The sequence below is a fragment of the Thamnophis sirtalis genome, unplaced genomic scaffold, assembly GCF_051295495.1.
Source record: "Thamnophis sirtalis isolate CommonGarterSnake01/CBP01778 unplaced genomic scaffold, rThaSir2_p1.2 scaffold_7, whole genome shotgun sequence".
NCBI lineage: Eukaryota > Metazoa > Chordata > Lepidosauria > Squamata > Natricidae > Thamnophis > Thamnophis sirtalis.
This window is the reverse complement of record NW_028261387.1, coordinates 24,727,323-24,744,286: the sequence shown is the minus strand read 5'-3', so window position 1 is coordinate 24,744,286 and position 16,964 is coordinate 24,727,323. Positions and strand designations below refer to the sequence as shown.

At 42.8% G+C, this 16,964-nt stretch overlaps 1 protein-coding gene across 5 annotated transcripts in view; it reads left to right on the top strand.

The window, feature by feature from the left end:
- PDE4B (phosphodiesterase 4B) overlaps positions 1 to 16,964 on the top strand; it is a 262,922-nt gene that overhangs the window by 85,928 nt on the left and 160,030 nt on the right. The window contains exon 1 of one of the 5 annotated variants that reach the window (XM_014052786.2): positions 1,653 to 2,392. The exons of the other annotated variants lie outside the window; for them this stretch is intronic. Within the exon in view, the coding sequence (XP_013908261.2) occupies positions 2,157 to 2,392 (236 nt within the window). The 5' untranslated portion in view covers positions 1,653 to 2,156. Of the gene's footprint in view, positions 1 to 1,652; positions 2,393 to 16,964 lie in introns of those variants that run through there. 5 annotated transcript variants of the gene reach the window in all.

Sequence of the window (16,964 nt, the reverse complement as noted above, 5' to 3'; positions counted from 1 at the left end):
GAGGATGTTGGAAAAGGGTTGACTGTCACCTTTGTTATATTGGAAGTCAAAATGATGGCGAGAACATCATGAACTTATCCAACCATTATTCCATTTCAGTTTAATATCTATTTATTTGTCAATGTGTTGTTACAGAAATCAAGACAATTTAGAGATATGAATATGCTTTCAAATTATATACCCCAATTTTGGAATCAGTTAATATATGAAGGACTGTAATTATAGTGCAGACTCAAATTATATAAAGACCTACGTCTTGGTAAAGGCTCAGGGAAAGGAAAAAGCAGAAGACAAAGACCAGCAGCAAAGTAGATATAATACTCTATTACAGTGGCAATGTTAGAAGACCCAAAAGGCCAGGTTATTTTTGTTTTCCAGAAAATGAAAAGACACCTGCTGGATCTCAAGAGGAAGGATGCTCCATAGGACAGGGGCCCAAAACACCTGTCAGACCCAAAACACAAGAATGACACATGGTGATACTTCTAAGCTGAGTTCTTTATTGTTTCCATGCCTATAGACAGAATCTTGCCAGACTAAGCACTCTACTATTTGCATTGATCTATTCTTGAGAACTGTTAGGGAAGGAACTGTCCTTACCCTCTTTCTCTTACACAAAATATCTTGACTGAGCTGCCTCTTATTCTCTGGAATGTACCTCCCCACCCTTCCCTGGGAATCTAGCCCACTACATTCCGTCACAACCTGCAGTCAAGAAAAGATCCTGCTTAGGTCTCACAAAATGGAAACATTTAAGGAATGAGATCTAGAGCATGTCTATCCTAACCAATCTGATGGAAAGAACAGATGTCCCGAGTTCCACAAATAACCTGATCCCATGCTATATAAGATTTTAAAGATGAAAAGGAATAACCCTCATTGTAAATTGCCCCTGAAGAAAACTAGGAGCCAATGTAGTTCTCTTTTGCCACCAAGAAAAAATACATAATGTAATGTTTGATTAGCCACAGCTAGGTGATAGGACTGAAATTTGCTGATGAGTATCCAAGATGTAAGTTCCAAAATGTAGTATACTAGATAAAACGGTATTCCTGTTTCAGTTAAAAAGGTTTGATTTAAGAATCATTAGAGTGAGTCAAGCACTAACTCACCATCTCTGTGTTGCATTTTTTATTATAAAGTTTTGAAGTTTTCTGCCTAATTTCAGAAGTTGCTATGTTAATTGTTTTTTTGCAAGATTTTAGCAATCATTTAATTCTTAAATGTGTTTAAGTGCTTTCTGCCTGCCTACCCTACTACTCTAGGTTTTCACCCTAACATTGACATTTCCGTTCTGGTCTTAAAGTTTTTAGGAAATATAGGATTAGTAAAGCTATAGTTCATTATTTATCTTTTGTTGTTGTTGGTGTCAGACATATTTCAATTTGCCCTAAATTCATAGCAAGTCTAATTTCACATTCTTATGATAGCTTTTGTATTTGTTCAAAGATTATAAAACCGGTGTCTTGTATACAATCTGTTCTGAAGCTGTCAGCTTGATAAAATGTTTTGCTGTTTTAATGTATAGGGAAGAACAAGCACCCAGTTGTCAAAATAATTTTGAACCAATCAGCATGTCGTAGGAGGAGCAGTTCCAATCTGAGCTGTGAACAGATAATTCTGAATGAAAACCTTTTCAAACAAAACAAGCTGAATATCAAGTAACCATTTTCAATTAGGTCTGATAATAGGAAGGGGAACAGTCATTTTTTAGGGATCAGGGAGAAACAACATCACAATGTTCTATTTCTGTTGATTAGGTATTTTAATCCGAACATTATCTGGCAAAGGACTTACGGGGAGTCCTTATGAATTTTTCATGAGCTGCATATGCTGCTGAATGAATTCAGTGAGTGTCACACCATGTAGCTTGCAGACAACCCACATCCACAAGGAGGCTACCGAAACAGAAAGCACTTTGGTGCATTTTCAGAGGCAAAGCCAAGCCTGATAAAGCTCTTTTCTGACAGGATTGATTTATCCATTCTTCGACTATGCTGCCCTTTCTTTAGGCAGCCTTTTCATTCAGATCTACATGCGATGAATGGTCAGCAGAGAGCGTGTCGATTTATCAGCATTTGAATCCCCAGCAATGTCTCTGGGCTGTGCTATTGTTGTGTTTTCTATATGGTGAGAGCTAACATAATCTCCAAGCTATGACAGCAAAAGATTCTTCTAGGGAACCTGCTGCTCCGGAGACCGAAATTTATATAAAGACTTTCAAAGAACAAATGCATTTAGAACTTGGGCTGCCCAGAGTGTCCGGGAACAGAACCACTTCTCCAAAAATATCCCCCCGCAGTTCTCCAAGGAACTCTCCATGCTTTTTCAGAAAGTTGCTGGTGAATAAAAGCATCCGTCAACGTCGACGTTTCACAGTGGCACATACATGGTAAGATGACTTTGGTATTGATATTTATTTAGCAGGGGAATTCTGTCCTCTTGCAAAGCCAGCTGCAGTAATAAAAATGTATAATTGGATCATTTGTGCAGCTCTTGTTCATATAAAAACAAATACTATATTTGTGAATTCTGATTAATTTTTGCTATTTTTTTTTAAAAAAATCTTGGAATTATTCATTTTCTTAGTTTGATATAATCAATATTATCCTGCTTTGGGGTGTTTTGAGAACTCAAGACTGCTATATTTTGATTTTCAATTGACTGTAGGGTAAAATAACCCTCTGTGAAGCATCTTGAAGGAAGATCTAGCAGTCAGATAGCTTAGATTGACCATTCTGGGCATTTCAGCTCCTTGTGTTTTTGATTGAAACTGACCTGGTCAGAATTGCATTAATTAAAGTCTAAAATAAAGAATGAGTGTGTTTTTTCTATGAATTTTTGCTTTTTTATCTAAATATCTGTTCCATAGTTATGTCTTCTGTTCCTACATAATCATTTAAAACTCCTAATATATTCATTTTTTAAAAAACTTCAGTTATATTTGCAAATAAAAAAACAAATTATAAAAGGGTTAGTGTTAGGAAGAGAAACAGAATCTCAAGTATGTAGATAATAGATGTTCTACTATTGTTGAATTAGGATTTTTGTCCTCCTTTGGCATTATAACAAACTCTGGAATTGACTGAGTTCTGCCCAATAGAAAGACCATTATGAAAAGAAAGTGTCACATGACCACAGACTAAAAAAATATCCATCATGGTCTGTAGACTATAGCACTATCAAGTTTGTCTAATTTGGGACAATTTTTAAAAATATAAATCATAAAATCTTTGAATGAATTCTTTTGAATAGTTTACTATTCCAAATTGAAATATGTCACAGTATTAGAAGTATTACTGGTCTATTCTCAATATTTCATAGTTTTAAATTTTTTTACACCTATCAATTATCTAGTGTTGCAATGAATATTGTTCAATTTCATTTCCCATAAATGTGAGCTGATAGTACGCATGTTTTAAAGGAAGGAACTGGAGACAGATATGCATTAAAGTATAGATAAGCATGGGGGAAATATATATACTTGTTTTCTTCTGAGATTGTCCAAACATTTTCATTTAGACTAAACATTTCTATTTGGATAGCAAACATTTCTATTTGCTATCTGTATTTTCAATTTAATATTCTACATTGTAAAGAGATAATAGAAAAATGCAATCTTCCAAAAAATTCTTATATGCAATAAGAGATATGAGGAACATACATTTATTTTGTTTTAGCAGTGAAAGATAGTTACATCATTACATCTGGAGTGGTCTTTGAATATGGTTCAGAAACTTCAGTGTAAAATATGTTATTCCTTCCTGTTTATCACTTGATGGAAGCATGTGCTTAATTTTATAGATAAAATTTAATGAGATTGGAATGCTTAGTTTCTATAGAAAATAGTTACACCTTGGATACGAAACATCAACGAATTGACAGTGTTATCTTGATTTCACTACTGTTCACTGTTTCCAGAACCTGGTATACTACTCCAATGGCAGATCTGAATTCTTATAGCTGCCTCTAAAACTACTCAGATCCTCCCAAATCAAGCAAACATTGCACAATTGGAACTTGGATAATTTTTTATGGAATTCTAGTGATACCATTTGAAAGGGGGGCTTTCAATATGCAAATGGGTTGCTAGGGACTATGGTTCAGAAGCTATGAGTTATCCATCTCTGCCACAGAAAATATGGATAACTATTTTTTTATATTCTGGGAAAGCAAGAAGAACTGTGTTAAAATCCAGATTTTTTTTAGAAAAAATTAAAATTTGATCCTTACTGTTTTCATTGATTTGAAATATTTTTTAAACTTTCCCTTTAGAGCATTTGGTCCAGAAAGAACTAACAAACTCATTAAAATTAACTACTCAGTAGAAATTGTTAAGAAAGCAATAATAGTAGGTAATCATAAATTAAATTGGGTAGTTGAAAAATAACCTGGAATAAGATAATGATAAACTATTTTCATATTACTGCCAAGAAATTTTTTTGAAGGAAATTCGTCTTTAAAAAACCATCGGTTAATAATACAGTAGATTATTTTACTACAATAATTAGTAAACACACAGTACTTCATTACATAGAATGGCTTCCTATGGCCACTGCCGGAAAAGGGATTGGAAAGAATTCAAGAAATGCTGCTCTACATGTTTTCCCTGTTTGTTTTAGATCTTCATGTCCCGGTTCTGCTAACAATGGCATTGGAACTAGATAGGCAATCCCTTCCTGACAATACTATTTTGTTTGATTGTTTTTTTTAAAATGTGGAAAAATAAGTGTCAATCTGTTAACATCTAACAGATTGACACTTATTTTTCCACAACAAACATATAAACTGCATTTGTGCATAGAAATGGTTAATAATACCTATCCTCACTGATTGCAGTGGGAAAATGGCTCAGAGCATACGACTAGGTTGGATATGCTTGTGTAAGAACGAACTGACCATACTTCCACTTAATACAAAACCTGAATTCAAAGGTGATTGGGACAATTTGATTCATTTGAAGCAGAGCAAATGGCGTTCATACTTCCAATCTCCGATTCAAAAATTATTTTGGATATATTGCTTTTGATATATATTTCAGGGATTCTACCACATGTTATATCATATGCTATTTGATTTCTAAAACAGTTGGAGCTTGGTCTTACAAAACACCTTGATGGGAAAGAAAAGAAGATGGGTTATTAAACTCAGGTCACTGACATTCCTGCCCTCAAATCAGAGCACCTTGGGACAGGAGAGAATAATTTCCTGGAATGCTAAATGTTATAATCACTTGTTCCTCTCACTACTTTCCCTTCTCCCTTCCATAGAAAAAATGAGTGTTGTCTTATCTACTTGAATGGGTTAAGGGCTACATTTTAAAGAAAAAAATACATTAACAATTTATCTTTGCCCTTACTCTCTGACAATAAGTTTTATCATATCTAAGAAGGGTGCTATAGTTTGTCACAGGGTCTTCCATCTCCATCTGTGAACACTTTGAAAAAGACCACATCACTTTGAAAAAGACCACATCTTCCTATAGAAACACTCTATAGGAAGACTGAATATGCTTCATTGAAATAGATTACAAATTTTGCAAGTCTGATTATGCTTCTCCTGCTTTCCTGCTTAACTCCCAGTGAGTCAGGGAGGAGTCAGGTTCTTAATACTATCTTCTATTCCAGAGCTTTGGAATACTTCTTTCCTTCTTATTTATGTAACAGTTTCTGAATATTTGTTTCCAGGTCATCTCTCTCACTCTCTACATCTAGCTAGCTAGCTGAAAATTGCTATATACGTTCTTCATTATAATGTTCAATCTGGGTGGCAAATTTCATTGTTTCTCAAAACAAAGGATTCATGGGCATTAACCTGAAATACTTAATGGAAAGAGTGTTGTTTTAAAATCTTTCCCTAAATCCTAGTTACTGTGTGAACGGCTATTAGGATTTCTTGTTCCATCTGCCGTGATATAAAGTAAAAGGTACTAATTTCCAAGGAATTTGGCATGTTTCATCCACTTACATTGTTTCACAAATGTTATTCCATTCTATGAATAAAATTATAAACTTTTATTTATATTTTTCTCAATATTCATAAGGTGAGGGATTTTCAAAAGTTAGACAAGCCGGATGGACAATTCCCTTAATAGACACAAAATGAGATCTGTTCCTTTAATATCTGAGGATCTGGATTCAATTGATTGGGAAGTGCTTGTCACACTCTAGAAATTACTTGTTTTGCTTTATTTCCTTAATTATGAATATTGTATAAAAATGACTAGCCTTGGTGAACAAATATAGTTTGAGAATTATTACTACTGCTGCTTGAAGCAATATAGAAATGTATTAAACTGATCTGACAGGCAACCATGAGAGAAGACAGTGTATTCAGTACTGGCAAAGACATCCATATTACCACATCCAATTTTTGTACAAGTGGTCATTTATATAAAACAGCTTTCCAATTTATCCTATTTTAGCTGTTTGCTTTTCTACTTCAGTTAAATGTCTACAGGAAGTGTTTCTCCCAATATTATTTTTTCATCACTGAATTGAATGCTGAATTTTTTATTATTATTATTATCTCTTTTATTCATTAAACATGAAACTCATTCAACTGAACATATTAAAATGTATCATCAACATCATCATCATCATCATCATCATCATCATCATCATCATCATTTGGTTAATCTTTGGTGAGATTCACAGCCTTTGGGGCTGATTGGTAGCTCAACAGCTCGAGTCCTAATCAAGGACCTAGGAACTGTTAAGGTAATATCAGAGGATATAAGTTGTTCCAAGTAGGTTGGGTTTTTGTAGAGTCAGAATGTTCAAGTCAGGTAAATTTAGAATTTTCAAATAGCAAAGTAGCCCTTTAGGTATTGCTCCAAGGGCTCCAATTACAATTGGGACAACACATGATTTTGTTTTCCACAGTCGATTTGCAAGTCCTGGTATTTTGTGATTTTTTTCTTGCTGTTGATCTTCAATTCGTGCATCACCAGGTACTGCAATGTCAATGAACCATACTTTTTTCTTTTCAATTATTGTTATGTCAGGTGTGTTGTGGGCCAAGTACCTGTCAGTCTGGATTCTGAAGTCCCACAAGATCTTGACTTTCTCATTCTCTAAAACTTTCTCAACCTGATGGTCCCAGTGGTTTTTGCTGTACTCAAATCCAAACTTTTGGCACAATTTCCAATGAATAATCTTAGCAAGGCAGCCATGGCGTTGTAGGTAGTCAGTTTGTGAAATTTTGCTGGACCCACTGATCAAGTGGTCGACTGTCTCATCTTTCTCATTACAGAGGCGACATTTGCTGTTGGTGGTAACATGTTGAATTTTTGCCTTCATGCAGTTTGTGGCTAAGGGTTGTTCTTGAGCTGCCAAAATAAAGCCTTCTGCTTCTTTTTTCAGTACTCCTGATCTTAACCAGTTCCAAGTTAGTTTTTGGTCAGCTTTTATATTATTATTACTGTTGTTGTTGTTGCTGTTTATTGATTTGATGTTCAATTAGATTCACAGTCTGGGACTGGTAAAAACTTAATATTTCAAGTCCTAACCAAGGATTTAAGGTAGCATCTGAGTATATAGGTGTTTTTTTTGCAAAGTCAGGATCTAATAAGTTCAAAATTTCCATGTATCTAGGCAGCCCTTTGTGTATTGCTCCAAGGGCTCCTTTTACTATTGGTACAACCATTGTTTTCTTCCTCCATAGTCACTTGTTCTGATCCCCCCTCGTCCTACACCAAAACACACCGAGACAAAGATACTTCAAGGACTTTATTAACAGACAGACAGGCCCTTGGCAGCACTCCAGCACAGTCCAGGCATTGGCAGCAATCCAGCACAGACAAGACGTGGCAGCAATCCAACACAGACTAACCTTGGCAGCAATCCAGCCTGCCAAGCTAGCCCCAAAAGTTCTCCCATTTTAGTGCAAACGTTGACTCCTGCAAAAGGGCGTGTGCACAATCATTCCTTTTATAGTCTTGAGAGGAGCCTAATTACCACCAGCTGAGTGCAATTACCTCCTGTAACTGCGCAACTGTTCCTTCTGCTCTTCTGTGCCGGGCATCCAGGAACAACTCCCTTGGCTCCTCCCCACTGGTCCAAGGCTCAGGCACCTCCTGGTGGCCAACCAGCCTCTCTGCACCTTGCTCGGAGTCGGAACTCTGTCCAGGGTCCTCCACATCCTCTAGAGCTGACTCATAGGGCCTCCTGCTGGGCCACAACAGTCACTCAACTTCAGTTTGCAATCATGATATTTTTTTCTAGTTGTGTCAGTTCAATGCAATCATCTGCATTGATTGCAGTATCAATGAACCAGACTTTTTTTCCCTTTTCTACAATAACAATTCACGTATTTTGTGGGCCAGATGTCTGTCTGTTTCGATCCGAAAGTTCCACAGGCTCTTGACTTCCTCATTTTCAAGAACTTTGTCAATTTGTTGTTCCCAGTAACTTTCACTGCATTCAAACCCAAACTTCTGGCAAAGCTCTCAATGTATGATTTTGTCAATTTGATCGTGATGTGGATAATTAGTCTGTGAGATTTTGTTGTAGCCACTGATAAAGTGATCCACTATTTCATTCTTCTTGTTGTATAAGCAACATTTGTTGTTGCTATCATGTAGAATTTTTGCTTTCATGGAATTGGTCTGCAAGTCTTGTTCTTCAGCAGCCAAAATGAAGCCTTCAGTTTCTTACTTCAGCACTCCTGATCTCAACCAGCTCCATGTTAGCTTTGCATCTGCCTTTCCTTCAATTACCTTCAGATATTGATTGTGCATAGGCTTCTTTCTCAAGTTAGAAACCCGATGCTCAATTGTTTCTTTTTGATCTCCTGCTTTTAATTTTGTTGTTTTCAGAAGGTTTATCTTGTTCATCTCCTTCAGCAGTGGCTCCTTTGCCATTTTTATGAAGTCATTTAAGCTGTGTTTTTCCTCTTCTACAGTTTGTTTCACCTGTAAGAGACCTCTGCCATCCTGAGATATTGACAAATACAATAAATCAAAATCACCTTTTGGGTGCTGAGCATGGTGCATTTTCATTAGTTTACTTGTTTTTAGATCCAAGTTATCAAGTTCTAGTGGAGTTCAATGAATTATTCCAGCTGAGTAACATATTACAGACACTGCCCAGGTGTTAATTGCCTTTATGATATTTCCTCATTTCAGCTTTGATGTCAAGATTTTCCAGACTCGCTTTATGTATTTTGTTCTTTGATTTCTTTGATTTGGTTGTGCAATAGGTCCCAAGCTTCTAAATCCCATAAGTACTTGTACCATTATTATTATGTGGTTAATCTTTGGTGAGATTCACAGCCTTTGGGGCTGGTTGGTAGCTCAGCAGCTCGAGTCCCAAGGACCTAGGGACTGTTAAAGTTGTTGTTGTTGTTGTTGTTGTTGTTGTTGTTGTTGTTGTTGTTACTGGGGTGGATGGCTGCTAAATAATGTTCTGTCTTCAGCATATTTGACGCTGAAATGCATTGCATATTAGGCAGAATAGGCAACCTGCATGTTGACCCTGGAGGTAAGGAGACACATAATAAAAACCAATGTTTTTCATGATGAGAAGGAGATCATCCCATTATGTTGTTATCCCCAACATTCCTGCTCATAGGTCATATTATAAATTATGTTGCTTTTGTAACTCTTAGGTAGCATTTCCAGAATTATATTACTTGTAACCTTGTGAGCTTTGAGGCTGTTCTTCATTCCTTTGGTGGAGAGCTCAGTGATCTCTATAGTTATGGATTCCCATAAAAGATACTTTGTTGCATCTATCTCCAAATGCTTTGGTTTCTTATTTAAGTGGGCATTTTTCTAATTTATATTGGCTGTCCTTCTCCCTACTTCATCTCTAAACCTTGATAAAAAAAGAGGATAATTATTGCTTAGGCCTAATTAACCTAGCAAACAGAGGCTAATCAGAAAATCTTTCTTACTTCAAGACCAGCCTGGAGAGTCTACCCTTTGGGAAGACTGTTGAATATTCATAGCTACTGTATTTGTACTTCACTTTTCCACATAGTTCATTAATCCAGAGTACTCTAGCCATTTATGGGAAACTTGTTTTGAACTCAAATCTTCTCAGAAAGTTGGAGATCTTTGCTTTAATTTGCAAATTACTATTCTATTTCATTCTGAAAATTGTTATATAAATGTAAAATATTTTTTCAATAATGTGGCTAAGTACAGTAATGGTGTATTAGGTTTATGCCTCACAAACTGAAGCTTCACAAGAATGAAATACAAGAGTTAAAATTGCAACTTGCATTTTCCGGTGAAGTAGAGGGAGGGGTCACAGCAGGGTTTTATCACAGCCTGATTGGTCCGTTAGACTGAGAGAAAACTTCTTAGCCTTCTGCTATCCCATTGGCTCCCAGTTTCCTCTCAGTTTTTCTGGTCCTAGGACTGTTAATATTGGCTCTCTAGGTAGGAAACGTTATTTGACTAATATAAATTTATTCCTTTTCTCTGAATTCAATTTATTGGCTACTATTAAATTCCAAACACCTTGAAACACCTTGGTGCGCCCTAATGGGCAGTTTTTCTGCCCTAATATGGGGGGAGGGCCCGTAGGGCGATCCCTCTCTCCCCTCCATGGGCCAGGGGCCCTGTACTGATCCCCAGACTGTTTTTGGGGGTGACGGGCTTCAGTTGCAGCCGCGGAGCCGCCTTTTACATCAGACAGCTAGCACAGGAGATTCGCAAGCGCTGGAAGACCGAGGAGCTGCTGAGCACGTTAATCCTTCCCTATGATAGCAACAACCAGGCTTTGCAGGCATTTCAGCACAGTCAAATCTCACTCTGTGACTGTCCCGAGGCAAGTCTCTCTGTCCGTCTATATGAAGACAGGCACCCTTGGAGCAGATCTTCAAGAAACGTGAGTGCCCCAAAATTGTGGCCAGGGCCGACATTCAACAGGTCGAGGCCACCCTGCTCCCTGAATGGAAGGAAGGCCTCCCGGACCAACCCAGGGCCAGGTCTACTGCTCCTAAGCCTCCTTCTAGTCAGAGGCCCTCCCAAGCAACTGAGAAGGATGAGATTAGACGCCAGGAGGCCCTGGAGAAGACAATAGCAAGGGCAGAGAAGCAGGCCCAGTTGAACAGACCCAGCTCTAGGTCTAGGTCCCCATTAGGGCCCACCCGGTGCCATTCACCTGCACCTCGGGGAGGGTTCAGCCCCTCTTCTCCATCAGGGTCACCCTCTAGGTCATACATCAGCTCCAGGAGGGCGGGGTCCCCCTCTTCTCTACCAGGGTCTCCTCTGCCACTGGGGAAGGACCCTGAGGACCCCCTGGAAGGCTCCTCTAGGGGTTTCCGCTCTGGGTCTCATCATTTGGATCCAGACCCTTATCAAGACATGGAAGACCTAGAACATCTTCCAGAGAGTATAAAAAGACTAATTTACGCCGCCATCTCCCATGGCATTGCTCAGAGGGAGCGGTCATTGCACCATAGCAAATCCCTTTACACCTCTAAGACCCAGCCCAGGGACACCTCCCCATCCCTTGTCAGTGAGAGTTCTATGCGAGGTGATGATAATCGTAATGACATGGGATTCTCGGAAAATGAGGACTCCGCGCCTCTGGACTCCCCCTCCTCCTCTAACCTCCTCCCACCTGCCATGTTCAAGACATTGCTCCACAAGGCATGAAAGACCACTTAGATAGGGACTGGGAATCCCACGGTTCCCCCTCCCAGGGACCCTGACATGGCGATGTTCTCCAACACCGCTACCAACAAGGAGGAAATCCCTGCACCTCTCCTTTTTCTGGAGGTGCTTAAAGGCCAGTGGTCTCACCCATCTAATTTCTCCACACCGGGAAGCACGACCATAACGGCTATAACATGGAAAAGACTTTTGCTCAGGCCCTCCAGCTACCCGCCATTGACACACCGATTGCGGCACTTGTCTCTTCTTCCCCGGTTGTATCAGGGGATGCAGCAGACAAGATGAAACTCAAAGATAAATGGACGGAACACATCCTCAGGATAAATTTCAATGCCTCTGCCTGGGCGGTCAGGGCAGCAGCCACGGCATCATACTTTAACTGTACTATGGTGATGTGGCTACGCCAACTCCAAAACCGTATCCCAATACAAGATGAACACTTCCATCAGGACCTTACAAAAATTATGGCAGCCTCACAATACTCGGCTGACGCTACTCTTCACTTCCAGCACCCTTACTACATCTGTCACTTCTCGCTGTTTACTTTGGCTCAGAAGTTGGCAAATGGACAACAAGGCAAAATGGAACCTGGCCGCTGCACCATACTCGGGCCTGAACCTCTTTTTAGAGGCTCTGGACCTGATCTTGGTAGAAAATAAAGACAAGAAGAAGGTACTACCTTCTATGGCCAAGAAGCCAGAATCCTGTCCCCATCCTTACTGCAGGCCTTCGTTCAGGGCCCCAGACCATGATTACCAGACTAGATACCAACCCTTTAGGCAGGACAGGCAGTTTCAGCGGTCCACATACCAGGACCACAGCAGATACCAACTGCAGTCAAAGCGGCCCTTTCGTGGGGGGCAGGGCGGTCGTCCCTTCCGCAGGGGGAAATGACTCGAACCCGAGTCACCCCATAGGTGGCCGCCTCGCTCTTTATGTGGATCAGTGAGACAGAATCATCACAGATGTCTGGGTCAGGGCCATGGTGCGCCACTGCCTGAGACTGGAGTTTCTCTCCACCCCTCTAAGACTCTTTCGGACATTCCCTCCATCCAGGAACCCGGAGTGCAGCCATCTAATGGATCTCGCGGTAGACCACCTCCTCAAGATCAGTGCAGTGGAAGAGGTTCCTCCCCGGGAACCTGTTCGTGGTCCCCAAGAGCTCGGGGGGTGGTGGGGTTGGAGAGCCATTCTGGATCTCAAAAGTCTGAACCAGTACCTGGTCTACAGATGGTTCAAAATGTCATCTCTAAAGACCATTCTCCAGGGCATCCGCAGGGGGGACTTCCTGGCCTCCATGGATCTCATGTAGGCCTTTACCTACATATTCCGATACTTCAGGCACATCACCGATACCTGTGGTTCTCCCATGGAGACCGCCATTTCCAGTACCGGGCCCTTCTGTTCAGTCTGGCCTCGGCCTCCCGCACCTTCACGAAGGTCCTGGCGGCATTGGCGGCTCACCTACGCTCGAAGCCGGTGAGACTCCAATGCTATCTAGATGATGGGTTGGTTCAGGCAGGTTCCTTCCATCAGGCAAACTGCAGTCTCCAGCTCACCATCCATTGCCTCCAGTCCCTGGGGTTCTCTGTAAATTTTCTGGAAAGCCATCTGTCCCCCTCCACTCAAATTCTTCATCTGGGGATGATCATAAATGCAGAGACAGGGATAGAGCAGCTTTCCCCAGAACGCCTGGCCAGTCTTTGCCAACTAGTAGCTTCGGTCCACAGAAGGTGGTCCGTTTCCATCCTGACTTTGTCTCAGCTACTTGGCAAGATGGTATCCTAAGTAGGAATAGTTCCAAGGGCCAGGCTACACCTACGTCCCTTCCAGTGGGCACTGATCCCCTTTCAGAAGAGGCGATTGAGCAATTCTACCCGGACCTTGAGATTACCACCAGAGGTCTGTTCATCCCTCCTGTGGTGGCTGTCCCCAGCAGTGCAACAGGGGGGACCCTCCTGGGAGCCAGACAGAGTGACTGTAACAACAGATACAAGCCTCTTCGGCTGGGGAGGGTAATGGACTTATGGACTCCAACATGGCCCAAGGTTGATGGTCTGCCGCAGATCTCCACCACAATATAAACTGACTAGAACTAAAGGTGGCACGGCTAGCACTCCGACAATTCCAGCATCACATCCAAGGCAAACACGTCCTCCTCCTGATGGACAACGTGGCCACAAAGGCGCATATAAACCGTCAAGGGGGAACGCATTCCCAGGCCCTGTGGCAGGAGGCCCTGAGACTGGGTTCGTGGGCAGAGCGACACCTAGCCTCCCTAGTGGTGGAGCACATCTCTGGAGAGATGAATCATAGGCAGACTGGCTGAGCCGGGCGACCCTGGACAACAAAGAGTGGCAGCTCCTCCCTGAACTCTTCCAGAAGGTCTTCCAGAAATTTGGCACCCCAGTGATGGACTTACTTGCCATGCCCCAAAACTCCCAGATGCCGTGCTTCTCCCAGTTCTGGTCCAGAGAGGCGGAGGGCACAGATGCTCTTAGGAGCCACTGGCCAGCAGGTCTGCTTTATGTATTCCCTCCCATTCCCCTCATTCCCGGGATGGTCAGAAAGATAGTCAGGGAACGGACCCAGGTCATCCTACTCGCCCCTTACTGGCCCTGGAGACCGTGGTTTGCAAACCTAGTCCAAATGTCGGTTTCCCCACCATGGAGAATACCTTGGGAGGAACTCGCCTTGTGTCAGGGGGTCTTGGTACATCCACAGCCCCAATGGCTCCACTTGACCGCCTGGCACTTGAGCGGCAACTCCTGAGGAGCGCTAATCTGTCCAAGGGGGTCATTGCCACCATTGAAGCATCTAGACGACTTTCCACCACCAGAATATACAACTCCACTTGGACAGCGTTTGCCAGGTGGTGTTCCTCCCATGACTTTGATCCCTCTAGGGCCTCAGTCTCCATGGTCTTGGAGTTCCTGCAAAAGGGCTTTGAGGACGGTTTGTCCCAGAACACTTTACGCAGGCAGGTGGTGGCTTTAGCCACAGTTTTGAATGGGGAGGGATCTCATATTCTTGCTCATGCGCCCCTCATTAAGTGTTTTCTAAAAGGGGCTGCAAACCTTTGTCCGCCCCCTATCCATAGGTTTCCCACCTGGGACCTTTTGCTGGTCCTTAGGGCATTGACAGGGCACCCTTCAAACCACTCAGGATGGTTCACATGCGACTGGTCACCCTTAAGATGATGTTCCTGCTGGCTGTCACCTCAGCCAGACGCATATCAGAGCTGGGAACTCTTTCTTCCTGGGACAACCTTTGTCAGTTCCATCAGGACAGGGTGGTCCTACGCCTGGATCCCACCTTCCTCCTGAAGGTGAATAGCCCATTTCATAGGGCGCAGGAGATTATTTTGCCCAATTTTTGCCCGGATCCGTCACATGAACGCGAGTGACTCTGGCACAGGCTGGACATTTGCCGGGCTCTCTGGATCTGCTTAAGGCGGACTTCGACAATCCAGATATCGGAGGCCTTATTCGTCTCCTTTCAACCGGGGTCCCTAGGATCTAGGGTTTCGTCATCCACCATCGGGAGATGGCTGAGATAGGCCATCATGTCAGCCTACGAGGTAACGGGTTAGGTTCCCCCTGACGGCATTACTGCCCACTCCACATGTAGTGCCGCCACAACTGCAGCCTGGGCCACAAGGGCACCATTCAAGGACATCTGCCGAGCGGCCACATGGGCTTCCCAGACTCCTTTTATATGACACTACCAGCTGGACATTTATGCTTTGGCTGAGGCATTATTTGATAGAAGGGTCCTTCAACAGGTGGCAGTTGCCCCTCCCCCGGGGGCTCAGTCTTCCCTCCCTGGGACTTTAGCTTAGGTATGTTCCTGCCGTGATCCCTCCCTCTACTTCACTGGAAAAAGAATGTTGGTCTTACCTGAACGTGTCTTTTAGGTGATGTAGAGGGAGGGGTCACGTTCCCACCCTAGCTAGTTAAGATAAGGTGCGGGGGATGGCTGGGAGGTCTCTCCCGGGGTCTCTTTTGCTCTTTTCGCAGATTAGGAAACTTTTTGCCATCGAGGAAACTGGGAGCCAATGGGGTAGCAGAAGGCTAAGAAGTTTTCTCTCAGTCTAACGGACAAATCAGGCTGTGATAAAACCCTGCCGTGACCCCTCCCTCTACATCACCTAAAAGACATGTTCAGGTAAGACCAACATTCTTTTCATTCAATAACATGAATAAGGCCCAGATCCCTAAATGAGTCAGATTTCCATGCTGAGTTGGTGATACCACCCAAGTGAATGATATCCAAAATCTCTTTGTTAAACCAAGGCATAATCATTTAAATGTGAATTACCATCATGATAAGAGGGCCGCAACAAGAATCTCTGCCAATGCAGTGAGGCTTCCAGAATTAATAAGACTAAAATATCCATCCTTCTTTTGGGATGAAACGTTTGAACAGTTTTGCCATAAATACCAATTCTTTAAAGCAATTCATTGTTTCATTTATAGATCTGTATTGCAATCATATATTTCAATTAGTTTGCTTTACAAAACCATATTTTGTAAAATTGGAGAATAGGAAAATGGGAAAAGCAATGTTCTGTTCTCTGTTCTTATTATTCTTTCCCAAAAGATGTTGTGATAATGTAATACTCCTTTAAGGAATTACTGCAAAAATTCTTAAGTATGGTTTTGCTTGGTTACCATATGCCAGTGATGTGCGGTGAGCTTCATGGCTGGTGAGGCAAGCGCGAAAGCCCTGCTGAAGCCCCAGCGCCGTGTCCGCCGTAGAGCGGGACCGGGACCTGCTCTATGGTGGACGGCGCCGAGACTTTAAAGTCCTGCCGCCAGGGCCCTGCCACCACTTTGAAGCCAGGCACCAACTGCTCCAGCGAGGCTTCCAGCTCCATCCCGGTGGGTGGAGAGGGTAAGGGAGGACTGGAGGCGATGGGCGGTGAAGCGAGACTGCTCGGGCGGCTGAGCCTCGGCCGCCCCTTGTCCCCCAGGTTGGCTCTGCTGGTGCAGCAGCACTGCTTCACCGCCTGCCCGCCTCCAGTCCTCCCTCGCCCTCTCTGCCCGCCAGGATGGAACTGGAAGCCTCGGAGCAGTCGGCACCCTGCCGCCACTTTAAAGCCATGCCTCAGCTGCCAGAGCAGCCTCGCTTCGCCGCCCACCCGCCCGTCGCCTCCAGTCCTCCCTCACCCTCTCCGCCCGCCAGGATGGAGCTGGAATCCTCGTTGGAGCATTTGGCGCCTGCCGCCACTTTAAAGCCATGCCTCAGCCGCCTGAGCAGCCTCGCTTTGGCACCCGCCTGCCCGCCCGCCTCCAGTCCTCCCTCACCCTGTCCACCCGTCAGGATGGAGCAC